Source organism: Melozone crissalis, unplaced genomic scaffold (genome assembly GCF_028551555.1).
Source record: "Melozone crissalis strain CALT ecotype California unplaced genomic scaffold, PUWL_Pcris_2 ptg000027l_1, whole genome shotgun sequence".
NCBI classification, from domain to species: Eukaryota; Metazoa; Chordata; class Aves; order Passeriformes; family Passerellidae; genus Melozone; species Melozone crissalis.
In genome coordinates this window covers 40,001,414-40,018,521 of record NW_026535805.1, presented here as the reverse complement: position 1 = coordinate 40,018,521, position 17,108 = coordinate 40,001,414, and the positions used below count along the sequence as shown (strand labels likewise).

At 37.0% G+C, this 17,108-nt stretch overlaps 1 protein-coding gene across 2 annotated transcripts in view; it reads right to left on the bottom strand.

The window, feature by feature from the left end:
- Positions 1–1,824: 1,824 nt before the first annotated feature.
- Positions 1,825–17,108, bottom strand: part of HBS1L (HBS1 like translational GTPase) — a 58,922-nt gene continuing 43,638 nt past the window's right edge. For both annotated transcript variants that reach the window (XM_054279466.1, XM_054279468.1), the window contains 11 exons: positions 16,962–17,079; positions 14,209–14,355; positions 13,492–13,566; positions 12,629–12,746; positions 12,376–12,444; positions 9,019–9,123; positions 6,925–7,015; positions 5,220–5,328; positions 4,510–4,610; positions 3,456–3,600; positions 1,825–2,482 (listed from right to left, as the gene is read on the bottom strand). In XM_054279466.1, the coding sequence (XP_054135441.1) occupies positions 2,471–2,482; positions 3,456–3,600; positions 4,510–4,610; positions 5,220–5,328; positions 6,925–7,015; positions 9,019–9,123; positions 12,376–12,444; positions 12,629–12,746; positions 13,492–13,566; positions 14,209–14,355; positions 16,962–17,079 (1,090 nt within the window). In that variant the 3' untranslated portion in view covers positions 1,825–2,470. The remainder of the gene's footprint in view (positions 2,483–3,455; positions 3,601–4,509; positions 4,611–5,219; positions 5,329–6,924; positions 7,016–9,018; positions 9,124–12,375; positions 12,445–12,628; positions 12,747–13,491; positions 13,567–14,208; positions 14,356–16,961; positions 17,080–17,108) is intronic.

Sequence of the window (17,108 nt, the reverse complement as noted above, 5' to 3'; positions counted from 1 at the left end):
TCAATTCAAACAGCTGAGAAACACAATCCTACCTGGTACACGCTTATTATGTTGTCAGAAATTCATTAGGTTTTTTCTCCCAAGAAAAACAGGACACTGGCTGTCATGCTTTCCCTTCCATAGGTACTCCAGTGGAAGCCACCTTACTACAGAGAAGCCTTTTACATATAATTAGTTTTATCCATTTTTTTATAATTAACCTCCCAAGAACCTAAACTGCCCAGTAAGCACTGTGTAGAAGACATTTTCTCCAAGACAATGCTAAGGATTATCAAATTGTTTTAAGACTGCATGCCACCTCCTTGTTCTCCACAGATATTCAAAACACTACACCCAGAGAGCAGTATGGTCTCACCAGGAGATTGTGAATATCTCAGTCAGGAGTTTAGAAAGGTTTTGCATCCTAGACAACTCGCAAGCCACCAAGTTTCACATGGATCAACATGCAATCATATTTTGATTGAACAAAGATGATGTGATTCTATTGCACAACAACAGATCATTTATGCTTCAACCAAGTGGCACCTCTGGGCAGAGTTCAAGTCTGTGTTGAAAGGTAGTGCAGTCACCTTGAAACTGGATTATGTAATACCTCTGCTTCTCCCAAGATGCAAACCGGGAAAGCATGCAGTAGCTTTTCAGTCATCACAGAAAAGTGAGCCTCAAAATTTAATGCAAACATATGTGAGAAGAATTATCAGAGGTTCACCCTGTATTGCACTTCCTTGTCCATGAACAATAAGGAACTTATGCAAGTCTTAGAACTGAAGACTGTAACTGCCCCCTGACTTCAGGGCAACCTAAACATTTCAAAGTTTGAAGGCAAGCTCAAGTGGAACCAGTTCAATGCAGGAGCTTGGCGGTATAAATCTCTGGAATCCAACAAGGGCACCTAAACCTTCACAGTTGCATGTTGAAACTGGTAAATATTTAAGTGTAATTTTTGGTCTATAAAAAGACATAACAAATAGTGGTAATTCATAAACTTGGCCGTAACAATTTTCAGGTATTTCAGATTCATAAGCTTTTACAAAAGTAATTCCCATACAAAGAATTGCTGATACTCTACAAATATCTATGCAGTCAACAGTACAATTCATCAATGTGGTCAAGTGCAGGTAGCTGCTGAATGGGGGCTAAAGCACCTAAGTACAAAAAAATTACCTACCAAAACACTAATGTGGGAAGAGTAGGTACAGACCATACAGGACTGTGAACTAAATAACAGCTATAGCATTTTTGTGTTCTTTACTACTCTGAACAGAGCTTTACTTCAGTTAACCCCCTGGACCATTGCTCTGGAGGGAGTGCTTCAGCTCCTGCCTCCGACTACTAACTCTGGGCAAAGCGAATTGTCTCCACTCTGCACTCACATACAGGTCCTGAAATACCTGAGGTCCTCTCAAAATTCCCACCAACATAACTTGCAAGCTGTAGTAAAGTGTGCCTGTCCTGAGCTGGAGGTGGCAGAAGGACCCTCCTTTCTGCTGGAAGGTTTCATCAGCCCCATTACTGAAAAGCAGGAAGGAGCTACAGGCGTAAGTCAGCACAATTTGGCTTTAGCAGACACCACAAGATTAAACTGTCAGCCTTTGTTCAAAAGAGCACTAAGTCTGGATGAAAGAGATGTGTGTGCACAGTGGCTGCACTGAGTAACATGAGAAAAACTGAAATTATTTCTTCAGAAAGCCAAATTGGATGCCAGTTTCGCATTTTAACTCATAAGTTTACTCTGAAACTTCTCAGTTATGGTAAGTAAAGAATGATTTAACACAATTTAGGAGTGTTTAAATAACAAAAAATGAGGGAGACAAAAATGCTCAGACAAATTCATTTTATTATTCTCACTGTTTAAAAAATAAAATTAGCCAAAGTTGGCACAGCTTCCACTACACAGCAAAAGAAAATTTCTTTTTTCTTAAATAAATTTTGGGACAGGGAAAACAATCCCATGATAATATTACATGCCATTCTCTTGAAAACAAGGTAAATAGGGTTTTTTTCCCCTGAATATGCATTCAACTCAAACCTAAAAATATTTTAGACCAATAAAGTTACTTTACTGAATTAATGTGCAGCAAAAAAGCAATCAAAGAAAATATGTAAACAATTTATGTCTGGAAGTAAGAAGTTTGTTTCATGATAATTCATCATCTTTTTCTCTAATTCAGCTTTCTAATATTTTTCCATCAACTTCTCTAAGGGCTAAGTTCCACATGGAGAAATTCATAAGATTCTTGAGATCAAGAAGTGCAACACTTGCAGTTCCTTGTCAGTTGGCATCTTGTTCTGCAGCAGGAGAGACTGATGAAGGGATCCCCAGATGTCTCACACAATTTGACTTTTGTCACCACCATCTTCTCCCCAGTTAATTGCACTTGTTCCTTCAACTGAAATAACTGGATTCTTACACAGAAGTTTGGATATCTGATTGAGTTTTGCTTGGACGGTGGAAATTCTGTCACCACTGTCATTCTTTAATCTAAAAATATAAGCAAACGGAAAAAACCCTAGGGTGAAAAATTAAGTACTAAGTGCAAAATGATCTCAGTGTTTTTCAGTATTATATAGTTGTGGAAAAAATAATTCCTTTTCCACTTAAATTCTCAGAACAAGAAAACAAGTACTAAAATAGCAATTCCCAAATAACATATCAAAGAGGTTTTTTAGTCCCAATTCTACAAACATTCATCTAGCTCTAAACATTGCATATCTAAATAGAATACCACTTGCCTCAACTTAAATTTAATGAAAAAATGGGTTCAATCCATCCTACTTCTGGATCTTATTTAAGACCAGACAGATTTTTAGGAGTATTATACATCCATAAGGCCTCTGACTGACCTAGCACATCATTCCTATGCATACATGGAGAAACCAGAAAAGCTCATGCTCTAATTCTAAGTTTTGACGTTAAGTGACTCAGCCTTAAGTTCTCAGTACCAGAACTTGGCTAATGTGCAAGATTTTTAAAGGGACAGATAGAAGGAAATTCACATTTTTTGCTTTTAGTAGAAGATAAAGCATTAATGTTTAGCCCTACAGTCTTTGCTTCCTCTCGCATAGGATCAGAAAATGTTTTTTGGCATCAGTAAGAATCAAATGTACAATTGTCTTTAATTTTAACAGAAAAAGACAATGGACCCAACCTAGACACAGTTAAAATGGCCAACACTTCTTATTTACAAACTGTTTCCAGAATATTCATACAGGCAGATGTCAAAAAGACTGATGTATTTCAACTCAAGGAAAAAGAGGGGAAATTCTAAACACAGTAAATTTTACTTCTAATAAATTAGACAGAATCATGACAAGTTTTCCTCACATCTTGCTGAAGCATTGTCTCTTTTTTAGCAGAAAAATATTCACTCTTTGGGCTAGAGGGGTGTAAAACAGGTCTTAACCATAACACCATTCCTCTGCAGTACAGAAAGTCTATTACAAAAATGCCATACCTCTGTAACAACTCCTGCAGCAATAGTGGAACCACTGTAGCGTAACATAAACCTCCCCAGCTCTTTAAAATCTTTGTACAACTCTAGAGCAACAGGTCTTTGAGTCTGTAGTTCTATTAGAGCATTCTGGCCTTTAGCCAAGAACCTGCAGGTAAAAAAAACAGAAAATTCTATTAGAATTGTATGCACAGATAAATGAAGAAAACAACAACGAATAAACAGGAAAAATCATTTTAGAAAGCCCAGAGTACAATTATCAAACTCGATTACAATTATAACCCAAGCCATGAGACTGAAAACTCATTTGCCTGGAGTATACATTTTAATAGGGCAACTAAGTTTTCTTCAAAAACCTCTTGGCACTCACCACAGCACTTAACAAATTGTTTTGAAGCTAATTATCCCATTAACACCTGTATTTTCATGTCAAGTGGAAATCAAGTCTTGTTTCAACCCCACAGCTAAAGAGCTTATTCATTACTTTGTAGAAGTTTGCAACAGTTTCAGCCATAAAATTTCTGGAAAAGGATTATTCAGAAAATGTTGTATGTCTCAAAAAGCATTTCTATATTATTTTTAAAATCTTATTTTAAATAACTAGAGGCCTGTTACTGTAGTTGTATGGGAAGATTCCCTAAATTTCTTTTGCACTGACACCTTGTCTAGTCAAGCATGTTTTAGGCAGTTAGCCATCTGCAGAATTATAAAAGGCTTTAACAGTAAAAGAAGAAATACTGTTAAAAAAAAAAAAAAAAGAGAGAGAGGGAGAAAAAAAATTCCTTTAAGTTAAGCCTACTGATCTAGGATTCATTCCCAGTTATGCAAGTGACCTTAGGCCTACATCACTGTACTTCTCAGGTGCCCTGCAGTTATCAAGAGGGCAGGAGGTTTTGCAGTTTGCAAAGCACAATGAAATCCAAACATGAAACCAACTAAAACAATAAAAGCATATTCTTATAACATATAATTGATTCATAGAAGAACCTGTTTGATGTACTGTGTATTAAACATCAACCCATTTCTTGAGTAATTATTAACTATTCATAACACTTACTTAGGTTTTTTCTTTGTCACTTCACCAGTACTTTTGTGCAGGACACTCAACAGTCTTGTAATAGTAGCAGGTTCACTTACTGTTTGATAGTGTAAAAGCACCTGAAAATATTTTTTGCAGTTATTAAACATCCTACAATAATCAGTGATCCTAGGTGTTAATAGCTGAAAACAGCAGCTTGCTTTAAGACTGATATTTTTTAAAGAAATACTTATAAAATTTCTCTCACAGGAGTGTGTGCCTCACATCCAGTAACTGTTCCTAGCTCCTAAACATTGCGATCACAACCGATATGACACAAAGGCCATAATTTATGTCATCATAATACATTTTTCATCCTTTAGTGTTTTGCTTTTGCCACCTCAGTTCAGTTCTGTAGCATGAACTGGTGTTTTATTTCTTTAAAATTAAAAGCTATCTTACACTTAAGTGCATCACTGTATTTCCACAAGATGTGAGCTTCTAAAGCCTAGCTATGGTGGAACTCACATTCTCTGAAATGGCTCAGCTATGTATTAAAAGCTAGTAAGAATATGCATAAACAGCCACAGTGGCCCCTTCTACCCATGTCAAATTACAGAAGAATCTGTTTCCTCTGGAGACACAGAACCACTTGTAGACTCTGACTGTATCTCGTATTCAGGAGGTCAAACAGAGAGAGGAAAAGCCCTGAACAACCTGCCATGAACACAGTTTTCAAAGAGACTTACAGGAAATCCTTTAGTGATTGGAACCTCAATATTGAAGATGAGAACGCGAGCTCTGAACCGAGTGCAAACTTTAATGGGCTCCTTGGGATCACAAAATACACAGCCCACACTAGAAGAGAACAAAAAACAAAAAAAAAATCAAACAAACAGATATCTCTTGACATAGAAGTGTTAAATAATTATCCTTTTCCAGGGCAGTGATTAAGACAAGCAAAGGAAAAGCAGCACCACTTTAATACAAGTAGGGTGGTGGGGGGTGTTTAGGCACATGGACCTCCAGGAACACTGTATCGAAAGCTGTAACAAAATGCGTTCCTAGACAATGTCTACCTTATTTTGTGTGTATGCATGAAGGGCTCTGTCTAGTTCAGTGAACAATTACCCCCAGTGCTAATCAGTTTCTGAAAATGTCATTGTTTCCTGTGCGTAGATATTTTTAAGAATTAGACTTTCATTCAGAGATTCAGGGTTTCCGTTCAACAGCACAAAATACTGCAGGGTGCCCAAAATTGCAGTACTGCTGCCTGTGGCTCAAGTATTTTCTGGATAATAAGGGGACATCATGATCAGGATTCAAAACCTGAGCTTTCAGCAACACTTATTTCCAAAAAATTCTACTTGGAGTCACAAGAAAGCTGCTGCTTGTTACAAGTTGGTAAGTAGCCTAGACACAGCTTTTTCACAGGGCCTAGTTTTAGCCATCTGAAATGAAAGGAAAATTAATCCCACACAGGAAAACATGACGGAAGAGAAAAAACAGCATGATTAAATATATACATCAAATTTCATCAATATCAAGAGGACTTGAAAATTCATAGCTTTTTTGACAGCCCTAACATGTCTCCAAAAGATGAAGACATCAACCTAACAAATTGACTCAAGACTTCATTCAACAACTAGAACAAGCTTTTCACTACTGAGAATCCCACCCCATTATGAAATGTCAACAGAGAATACCTGTACTTTTCCCTTAAATCAGTGGTTAGATTTGAAAAACTATCAATTCAAGGAGATTTTCCAAGAGTAGCTTGAAAGTTTGCTGTCTGAAGTCCAACTGAAATGTAAAAAAGGTGAACAAATTGTAGATCCAATTACCTGGCCTGAACAACAACTGACACCTAAAAGCTGGAGGCTAATGCTTAGTATGAATCCTACAGACTGGAGAAGACACAAAGAGATTTGCTGCACCTCACTATTAGACCACCCCTTAGCAAAACATTTAGGAAAATAAATCTTACAAGTAGCTAAATGTGTTGAATAAACAGGTTCCATCAATTCCACTTGTACAGATTTACTTTTTAGTACAAAATGACAGTTGTTTGCATGTGTCCTGTTAGAATGACTGATAATTTGAGAAGTTCTTGAAAAATTTTCTGGTTTATTTAGCAACACAGGTTGAATTTATCTGGCAATTAAAATGTCCAGGGGGTAGTCTAAAAGAAAGGGGCTCAGAAGGTTACTGGTGTCAGCACTAGGGCAAAGGATGAAAACTGACAGTGTTCTACTGAGGCTGCCGTTGCACATGCAGCAGATGTTTCCAACGTTTGTACATGCAAGCCAGGTGATATGCATCACTTTGGTTTTAAATATCCTGGTAGCCACATCATTCTTCAAGTAAACCGCTATACTATAGGCCAGTGTAATAGTTATACAGCTTTTCATTAAAAACAAACCGTTACTTAGACTGAAACCCAGCTTTGCTCACTTGATTTTGATGATATCCATGCCGGTCAAAGTGAGACTAACGTGATCTCCTGCTGCAGCCCAATCAACTGGTTCATCATGCAGTGTGATTCCTGGAAATGAGTAAGAACAGAACCTCACAGTGAAGTACCTAGGTTCTGAGCTACAAACAAACAGCTCTGTTTGGGCCATTTGTGCTTCATCAACCATTACTCATCAATTTTCAGTATGAATGGGTTGAGAGTAAAAGCTTTTTAACTGAGAAGCCTGAGGAAGCCTTTCCTTCCCCTTGGTGAGGATTCACTATTCTCTCTCACCGCACCCTGCACCATAACATGGCCTTATTCGAGCCAGAGGAGGGGACCTGGCCCTTGTCAGCAGCACAGATGACGCAATCCTGAAAATGCTGCACTACTAATATCTCCATATCTGCCCCACCCATCCTTTGAGGCACACGCACACCCTAGACCGCATCTTTCATATACTTTAATGGTACTGTGTCAACTTTCATTTACCTTGAGTGGGTTTGCTGACTCTTTCATAAAAAAGTGTAACTGAAGCCTTCCGTTCGCGACATCGTGTCTGTTAGAAAGCACCTTTACATGCAATTTGATTCTGGTTTTTATGTAGTTTAATGTTTTTAAAAGACAACCTGCCTGATGGGTGAGGGCAAGACTAATTAGCTCTGACTGAACATCCTGAGGTTTCTGGTGGGCACCAAGAGAGAAAGAAAAAAACCTGGATTTTTAGAAATATTGCATATATTTATAGGATCTAGTTCTATTTTGCTGCAGATTGTACCTCTTGACTTGCAGATTTGTTCCCAAAACCACTTGCCAAAAACATGCCAAAAAGCATGATTCAACTATAATCATGTTAAGTACCATTTTTTAAGCAGTGCTGATAATTATTGATATATCTGTCATCACCACAGAATGAAAGAAATTCAGCCTCTTGAAATGAACAACTTGAATCCTAATGTGCACATTGCCTTAAGTAAATACTGTATACTAAATTAAATTATGACTTCTTTACATTGAATATAAATAGTAAATGCTTAATGAACTTATATGCCCAACCCCTATTTGCATTTCAGTCATAGGAGAGGCAGCACAAAAGAAAAACCATAGAACCGTGCTGCAGGAGATACTCAGACAAAATACATCTGTTTCCATGGTACTTCCTCCACTCCCCACACAGAGGAGTGACTACAGTGGTCTGCTACCCAAATTCATCCACATTATTGTAACATTCCTGTGCATGTGACTAATGTGCATAGAACTGTGTAAGTTGATAGACTGAAGAGCTTCCCAAATTAGCACTGAACAAGCTGGGTTTGACAGACAACTAAACCAACACATTGCTGTATTCAGGCTAAATACTTAGATACATAAACCTATTCATATCTCAAGGACTCAATTTTTTATTCACTGGCCAATGTAGGAAAATCATAATTTTATCTTTCTATTTGCATATGAACTAAAACCAACTCTGCAGTACAAAGACAGCAAGCTTTATCAGGAAACAGCTAAGCACTTAATGTCTAGCTATTTCTTTTCAGAAATCAAATATATTGAAATTTAAATCCAATTTTCTTCCATTTTCTAGTTGTTCAAGACAACTATATCCTGAAAATTTGATACTATGAAAGGATCAGTGACAAATCTTACAACATCAAACAGGAGGGATGACTTTATTCTCAAGCTTTTTCACAACCAATTCATAAGATTAATTTCTAAAGGTTGTTCAACATCCTCACACTTCCTAACAGAAGAAACACTCCACAGTAAAGCAGAATACTAATGATTCCTGTACTGAATATCTTTACAGACATTGCTGGAACTCAAATGCTTTTACAGGCTCTTCATAAAACCATGTCAAAAGCCACAGGGCTACAACATTTGGATTATCTGATACAGTAAAAAAAAAAAGGCAAGATTTCACATACTGTTCACAGACATATTTATACAGACACAGTCACATCTAAAGAAATTCGTTTTATGCTTTCACAATTTATGTTTGACAGTTAGTATCAGTTTGACAGTCTGTTACCATTTCAGTAACTGTTTCTAGCCCAGTATTGACCTGAAAGTAAACACGCTTCTGAAGACTGTACCTTTTGCAGTGCAAGTTTCATTGGGAGGCATTGCCAGAAGTCGCTCTCCAACCTGAATATAGCCTGCTTCTATTTTACCAGTCACACAAAATCCTGAACCTTGGTCTGCAATAAACACAGTAACAATTTCAAAAAACTTCATAATACAGTCAGTTTCCCATCAGAAATTAGTCCTTCACCAATGCATAGACAAGTTTTTAATATAATGAAGATTTTTTCCTTTCTCAGCAGTGTTCAGTACTTGCAAGTTAGCCAGCTGTGCATCATAATGAAAATGAAACATTAAATTCAAAACCTCTAGATCTTATGTTTTTCAGAACTAAGGAAGAAATATTCTTCTTTAAGCAAATGTAGGTACATAAAGAAATATTTTTTCGTTTTTTCAGTATTAGACTAAGTCCCTTAATTTCTAGCAATATTATTTAATTCAGCACTTTCTCACTATAATTACAGATAAAAGGAATATGACAGACCTCTCATAATAATTCTCATGCATACAGGTGCAAATTCCTATGCCACTTAACTGTTTAACTGAGTCAGAATCCTACATACTCTGTCTGCATATTACTTTTACTCCTGGAAAAGTGAAAGAATGATTCAGTACTATTTAATATGAGAAACTATTATAACTGGAGATGATTAAGTACTTCTGAATAAAAGATCTGCAAAGTTTTCATCTTCAATGTCCTAAGAGCCCATTCATCATTTGAATGATATGCCAGTTACTTTCCAAAGATATGCTACACATGGACATTTATGCACATACACCTTAACAAATGCCTCTTCTTCTTAGCATGTGTTTGCAGGTGTGTTTAAAAAACAACTCTCTGAACTGATTCTACAATGACATTTTAAGTATCCACACAAACAACAAATAATCTTTTGCTGAACATCAGAATTCAGTGATATAAGCAAGCATCTTAGTATTTTGTGTCTCTCACATTAAATTAAAAGCTGAACTTTGAGCTGAATTTAAAAGAACAAGTTGATCTCCAATCTTGAAGTCACTTAGTAGTAACTTGCTCTTTGCATTCATCACAGATACTGATGAATGTTTCTGTTTAGTGAATGCTTCCATCTTTCTATCTGGAAAAGATATTACCAGTATGCCTGCACGCTGGTTTTCCTCTATTCATTCCAGCAAATGAGATGAAACACGGACAATTAACAGATGACATCAAATGTCCAACAGAAAACTGTCAAAGCTGATATTGGCTAGAAAAAGAATACCCAAGTCACGTTACAGACACCATCTCAGTACAGTACACAAAACAACCTGAAGCTGGCTTTGCAAGCACTTGTGGCAACCAGAAACATGACCTGATTCCAGGTCCTCAGCCACTTCCAACCACAATTGAGAACCATTTATCTTTTGTTCACATCATCACCAGGTTTGCCTTGGTAAACCAATGTGGTCTTTGAAGCTTCACCAACTCCCATGCTGATTGCTTCCTGAAAAGTGTCAAGTTCCTTCAGTTCCCCCTGAAATCAGTGCAAGTGCAAAATGGACAGTGGGAGACAGAATCAGGGCATAAAAATGGCCCAATTTCTGTGGGTATACCAATACCAATCATGGTATTTGGGTTCTGCCAGGACATGCTCTTTGTAGTCAGAACTTGGTGGTCAAGGCATTTTAGGGTCAGATCAGTCATACCCTAGACAGAATTATAATATGGTAAGTGGGGATTGATGCAGCACCAAAGGGATTTATTCACTCAGAGATCTCTCAGATCAAGAGATAGCTAGCCTGGAGAGAATGAATATTAGGAGGATTGTGGAGGATAACATCTAAAAGCTGGCTGAGGCAGGTGAAACATATGTGAGCAGCCTTAGTGGAGAAAGGGGTTTTCCAAACTATGTAGGAGTACACTCAGCACTCTCACTTTTTACACACTTCTATGGACAGCTCCTCCAGAGCACGCACTGGTACTGGAACTGAGCTGAGAACAACTGCTGCTTCATGTACTTATATCTGCAGCTACTTCCTCTGGTGGCATCAAAGCTGATTAGGTTTTGAGATCATAACGTAAGAAAAAATAGTCTAAAAAACACCTTAAAGGCCACATTTAGTGATAAGCCCTCTATATGTAAACTGTGTCCCTTCCAAAGTCATATTTTTTTGCATACTTTAGCAAAATAGATGTAGTCAAAATTGCTCATTTTGGAAAACTTTTCTTAATCCAAAAATGATTATTGCAGCTGAAAAGCTGTGATATATTATTTTGAAAGATCTCAATCAATAATCCTAACACACTTTCCCACAGCTCTTGAAAATAAAGAGGAAAAAATAAACAGAGAGATGGCATAGATGACAAAACCAGTGATATCACACTAGGGTAATTTCCCATGCAACTCTTCAATATTTAGCATTATGGCTTCAGTTAAATCAGCTAACTAAGGGCATGCACAATATCTAGTGTTTTCTCAAAGGCCCACATGAAAATTGCACAAACCTGGTATTTCCAGGTTTGTACTACTTAAAATCAGTATTTCAATCTGATTTTTTTTTGCACTTCCCCTATAAACATCCTAAATAGAAAGCAAAATTTCTTAAAATATTAATTTTAATAATAATATTTGATTACAAATATTTACAACAGTTCAAATCATGCCATTTGGTTTGCAACATTTCTCAAGGGACCTACAGAATGTTTCAAATGGGCTGAGTCTAGAAGCCTTATTTCTTCTAAGTTATCTGCAATTGTAAATGACTAAATGGAAAAAAAATCAAGTTTACCATGAAAACCTTACAGGCTCAAGACACTTTATTTCCACCAGACAATCAAAGTAAGAACTGGTTATAGTTCTTGCTGTTCCTATCTTTATTAATGCTAAGGAATAGCTCACTGCCTTAAATCCTTGACTGGTTGTAACAGTCTCACCACCATCACCATTTTCTTCCACCTCATCTGCCCAAATTTTTATAAAAAGTTTAAGGAATATATCATTATTCACAACTACAACAATGAATGGAAAAGGAACAAGACAAACTTGTTTAAGATCTAGGACTGGAAAGCAAAAGAGCCCAAAGCCAAATTCAAAAAAAGTTCAAGAAATATTGATTTAGTCCAGCAGACCCAGTTTGGGAAAGTCCCACATTCTGTCCCACAGAACCATGAACTCATTTCACAGACAAATAACTGGTCATGCAGATTAGCTTCCTTAATTTCATTTCCAGGGTGTTTCACCTTCAGCAGTACTATTTAAAATTTGGCAAGGAATAGAACTTGAAAATGTCCTACCCTGGTCTAGGACTACACATGAAGTTCCAACTTTAAGTCTTATTTTGACAGCATTTTTAACACTTGTGTTAAATATCGGGAAAATGATGGTAAAAACACTATAAAAACAACCAACCTTTAAAAACATCAGCAACACACAGTCTAAACGGTTTATCCACTGATCTCTGTGGTGGCTTGAAAGAATCTGCAAATAAATTGGTAAGATCTTTTAGAATGTCAGTATGTAATAACTCTCTCAGCAACTTCTCGGTTAGAGAAATTAATTATGCTGCATTTCATTGAGTTTGTCTCACATTTTACCCAAAATAAAAGTTTTAACAGACACAGGACTAAGAGGTATTATTTTAAATGAGGAAAATTCCACTTACCAATTTGCTCCAACAAACACTTTCCTTTATACCATTGTGTGAGGTCACTTGACTGACCCCTTGTGACTAGATTTTCTCCACCAAGGCCACTTGTTGGGATATAAGCCACATCTGATTCCTAATAAAGAAAACAAACAGATGTGAAGCATATATTAACAACAGGATCTCCTAGCAGAAGTGAGAGGTGCATTTTTTCAATGTTATGCATCTAAACTTTAAAAGAATAATTGTCACATTTGTATTTCCCCTGGAGAAGGCAGGTTACTCATGGATCCATTTCCTTTTTGGTTACCTCTTGCCTGATCACTCTGCTCCAACAAAGAGTTGGAGATAATTAAATATGATGGTATCAATGCTGACAACTAGAATCTGAGTTCAGGTAATAAACTCCTCTATGTTTGACAGGAAAACTTTTTATGCATAGGGATTGCAGAAAAACCAGCCAGTCCAAATGAATAGTAGTTGGAACCCAGAAAACACGAGAGGATGGTTCTTATGAGCTCATAATCCACACTGATACCTGCTCCAGTATAAAACTCTCTACTGTCATTCATGTAATCCTGAACATTAAGATAGACAATTCTTGGTCTCTTCTGCTTTGTAGCCAACAATCCCAAGAAACTACAAGTGATCCGAGTACCCCAAAGATTCAATAGACCTAAACAAAGATGACATAAAGAGTATTAAAGAACTGACTACCCTTATGCAGGACTCAGTATCACTCTACCAGGAAGAAAAGGCATCTGCTACATTATGTGCATGTAGCAGTGGCAGGAAAGTGACACAAAATAACCTGACTGTAGGAAAAGTTCATCCCACCCAAATGCTTGAACAAAGCAACAAAAGCCTCACAAATATATTACCTTGAAGCCAGCTTGCTTAAGAAATTGGCCAAGCTTACTTGTAATTTCCTGAAATCTTTCCTGTTGCCAATTGACCTAAAATAAAGCACAGATTATGATATGATAATAAAATTATAGATTTTTAACCATGACTTGAACATGCAGCTGCATGTCATCAATTCTGTAGTAGAAACAGATGTGTATTTATAAACATGAGATTTCCAGGTGCATTCATACTTGAATATATAAGAGCATACACATTAGCAATTACTGATCACAAACACCACTAAAATTGCAAGCCCTTTTAATTTCAACAGTAACTTTTTTTTAAGTTTACACAAAATTCAGGTTCAGTACGATATATTCATTACAGGAGTAACTTAAAACGTAAATAGTAATCTTTAACATACTTTACACATTTAAATAAAACTGCTGAGATCTTGACCTAAATGACCACCAAGATGATCTTACAGATTCCACTGAGATTAATTGTTGTGAGATTTCCACAAGTACAAAAGGGACCCCTGCTCATTTTAGCACCAAACTTAATCTTCTGTGTACTTTGAAAATACATCCATAAATAAAAAGAATGGCATTGGTAAGTCTAAACCTAAGGGACAGAGCTGGAAAGCAAAGAAACAATGCTTTATTATGAGTTTCACAATACTGATTCTTAAACTTCATATCTACAAATCTAGACAGATGCCCTTCACTGAAATGAAGAAACTAAATGTGTACCTGGTCCATTTTATTGACTGCAACAGCCAACTGTGTCACTCCAAGAGAGCGCACTAATAATCCATGTTCTCGAGTTTGTCCACCCGTCTCAAATCCTGCCTCAAACTCTCCTCTGCTAGCATCCACAACCAAAATTGCTACATCAGCCTACATTATAAAGAAAGAAAGAAAAAAAAAGTGGTTAAGAAGTGGAAATAATCTGGGTAAATACCTGAATCAGTAACATTTCATCCAAAACATCCTTTACACAGATGGAATTCTGATGTGCTCCAAATGTAATCGAAACTGCTCAGTCCCATCTGTATCATACCCATGTTGGTGAGATATTATGTCATCTTATGTCACAAACCAGCACCTCCTGGTTAAACACAGGACAATTGCTGGTTTGGGGAAACTGTCCCCTTCAATCTACCCACTGTGGATGCTGCACAGATCTGAACAAAAGCAGCCTATGCTCAGAAGCTTTAGAACAATGTATGAGCACTATGCCCAATTCTCTCTGCCTCAGTCTGTGCACTGTCGTCTTAGTGAGAAGCTACAAAAATTACAAACAAATCATCACATTATACAACTGGGACAACCAGTTGTACTGTACTGTTGACTGTATGCTGGATGTGAATGCTTCAGAGTCCACTCAACACACTGGAGCATGCCAAAATCACAAGGTGGCAAAAACGAAGTAGCCTATTTTATCACCTAGACAAACCCTCTGCCAAATCATTAAGAGCAAACAGTCTACAGCACTGCACAAAAGTCAGCATGTAAGCACTGGGAAAGAAACAGATCTTGCTGTTAGCCTTAAATGCTGCTAATATTTCTTGCACTTTTCCTGCTTTGGTAAGTAATTGCCAGTCAGATCATCATCATGGACCAAGCGACAGCAACAGACGTGAACTACAAAGGTACTGGTGTCAATAGGCAGGTGTAAGAAAATGTCAGAGGACTGAGGAGATGGACATAATGGAAAGAGAGAAGAAAAAGTGTTACATTTTCCCTTTCCTTAAATGTTTATGCTTCAGAATTCCAGGAAAAGAAAGAGTCCTGATTCTGAACTTCCCTGGCCTCATCCTAGGCATGAAATCCCCAGAGCTCAGAGACAGCAGGAGTGTGAGAACAGGAAAAGGATAACAGATGAATTTCCTCAGAGCTCCCAGCCTCAGAAGTGCATTGCAGTGAACTTCTCCTCAAAAAAAAAAAAAAAAAAAAAGCCATTCTGCATTTTCTAAATTATAAAACAGTACCTCAAGGACTTATTGAATGTGTATCAAAGGCCAGATGCTGGCCTTGATAAGGCTGTTTTGCATTTTGCATAAGAGTAGTTGGGGGTTCACCTTCTAACAGCATTCTTCACAATAAAAAGACACTAAAGCCATTTTCAGCCATTGCTTCAGCACTAAGCCTACTCTAACAGGCAACAGAGAGTTGCACAGTTTCAGTGATTCCTTAACAGGCTCCAGAACAGACCAGCCCCTCATCACCCTGAGAGCTGGAACACACAGATACCAAGCTTTATTCAGTCAGACCTGTCTTCTGCTGAACTGATACAATTGCTGGGGAATCTGTAGCTCTTCTCTTAATACTTCTGCCTGTGTTATTTTTCCCAAAAAGAAAAAAAAAACCTATCTAAACAACAATTGTAAAAAATAGCACATCTGAGTCAGTATTTTCCACTGCTCTGAAACCAAAGATTCACTTCTAATTTTCAAACTCATAAAATTGCTACAACACATACTCTGCCATATAGACGGTTTTATAAGAAATACACTATAATTTGCAAACTTCTGACTACTCTGCAGCCTAACCACACAAGGGTCACAAGGTCTGAATTCTCACCCAGGCTCTGCTTCACAGCTAAAGCAGAACTTGGGACAAACCAGTCTTCCTACAGTGCAGTTCTCTATCTAAGATCATACCAGCAGTACTCATCCAAGTACTCAACAAAGATCTTCAGATACAACCCATATTTCAGACAGTTCTGGCACAGACAAAGCAAAAACCTATACACAGCTTAGCTTTAAGAAAAAAAAAATTAAATCTCTACTCTGGAGAATCAATTTTATTATTTAAAAAGGGTACCTTTAAGTGAAAAAAAAAAAATCACTCCTTTTATATAATGTAACCATGTGTTTTTTCCCCCATCTCTGAGGTATTATTTCCACAAATAATAATCTATAGCAAACTGGTAAGTGCCATACTGATTTCAATGGGTAGTGTCCAATGCTATTGACTTCACCTACTGTTCCTAAAACAAGTGGCATGCAGTCTCTGCAGATATCTTCTTGACAAGACAAATGCATGCTGTATAAACTTTGTTATCTGTTTTCCCAACCCCTACAAAATACACTGTAAAACAGAAAAATGTGTTTTGCTTGATCTATAAATCCTTTTCCTTTAAGCTCAAAATCACTTAAAATCCTCCCCTACAATGTGACTTTCACAGAACTGCTCACTGAGTAGCCATATATCACATCTGAATAGCTTTCAAAGCTCAAGTGTGGTTTTATCAAACTGCAACTTACTATTAAATTACTTGCATAATAAAACCTTCCTCCCAAACATTAGCATCAATAAAAAGCAACTACCTTTAATGTTTAACAAACACATTCTTTTTTAAGTTTAGAAAATGCAAAGACAGGTTAACACCATCAATTATTCCATTCCATTCCACCTTAGATTTTAAAAGAAAAAAAACAATTTAAGAAGAAGTTACAAATAATGCTGATACTGGAAAAAGCCTTTTAGACCATCTTTACCTGTGCAGCTCCTGTGATCATATTTGGAATGAAGTCCTTGTGGCCTGGAGCATCCATCAATGTAATTACTTTAGTTGGTGTCTCAAATTTGGTCATACCCACATCCATCGTCACTCCCCTTAAATAAAGCATACATGCAATGCACCA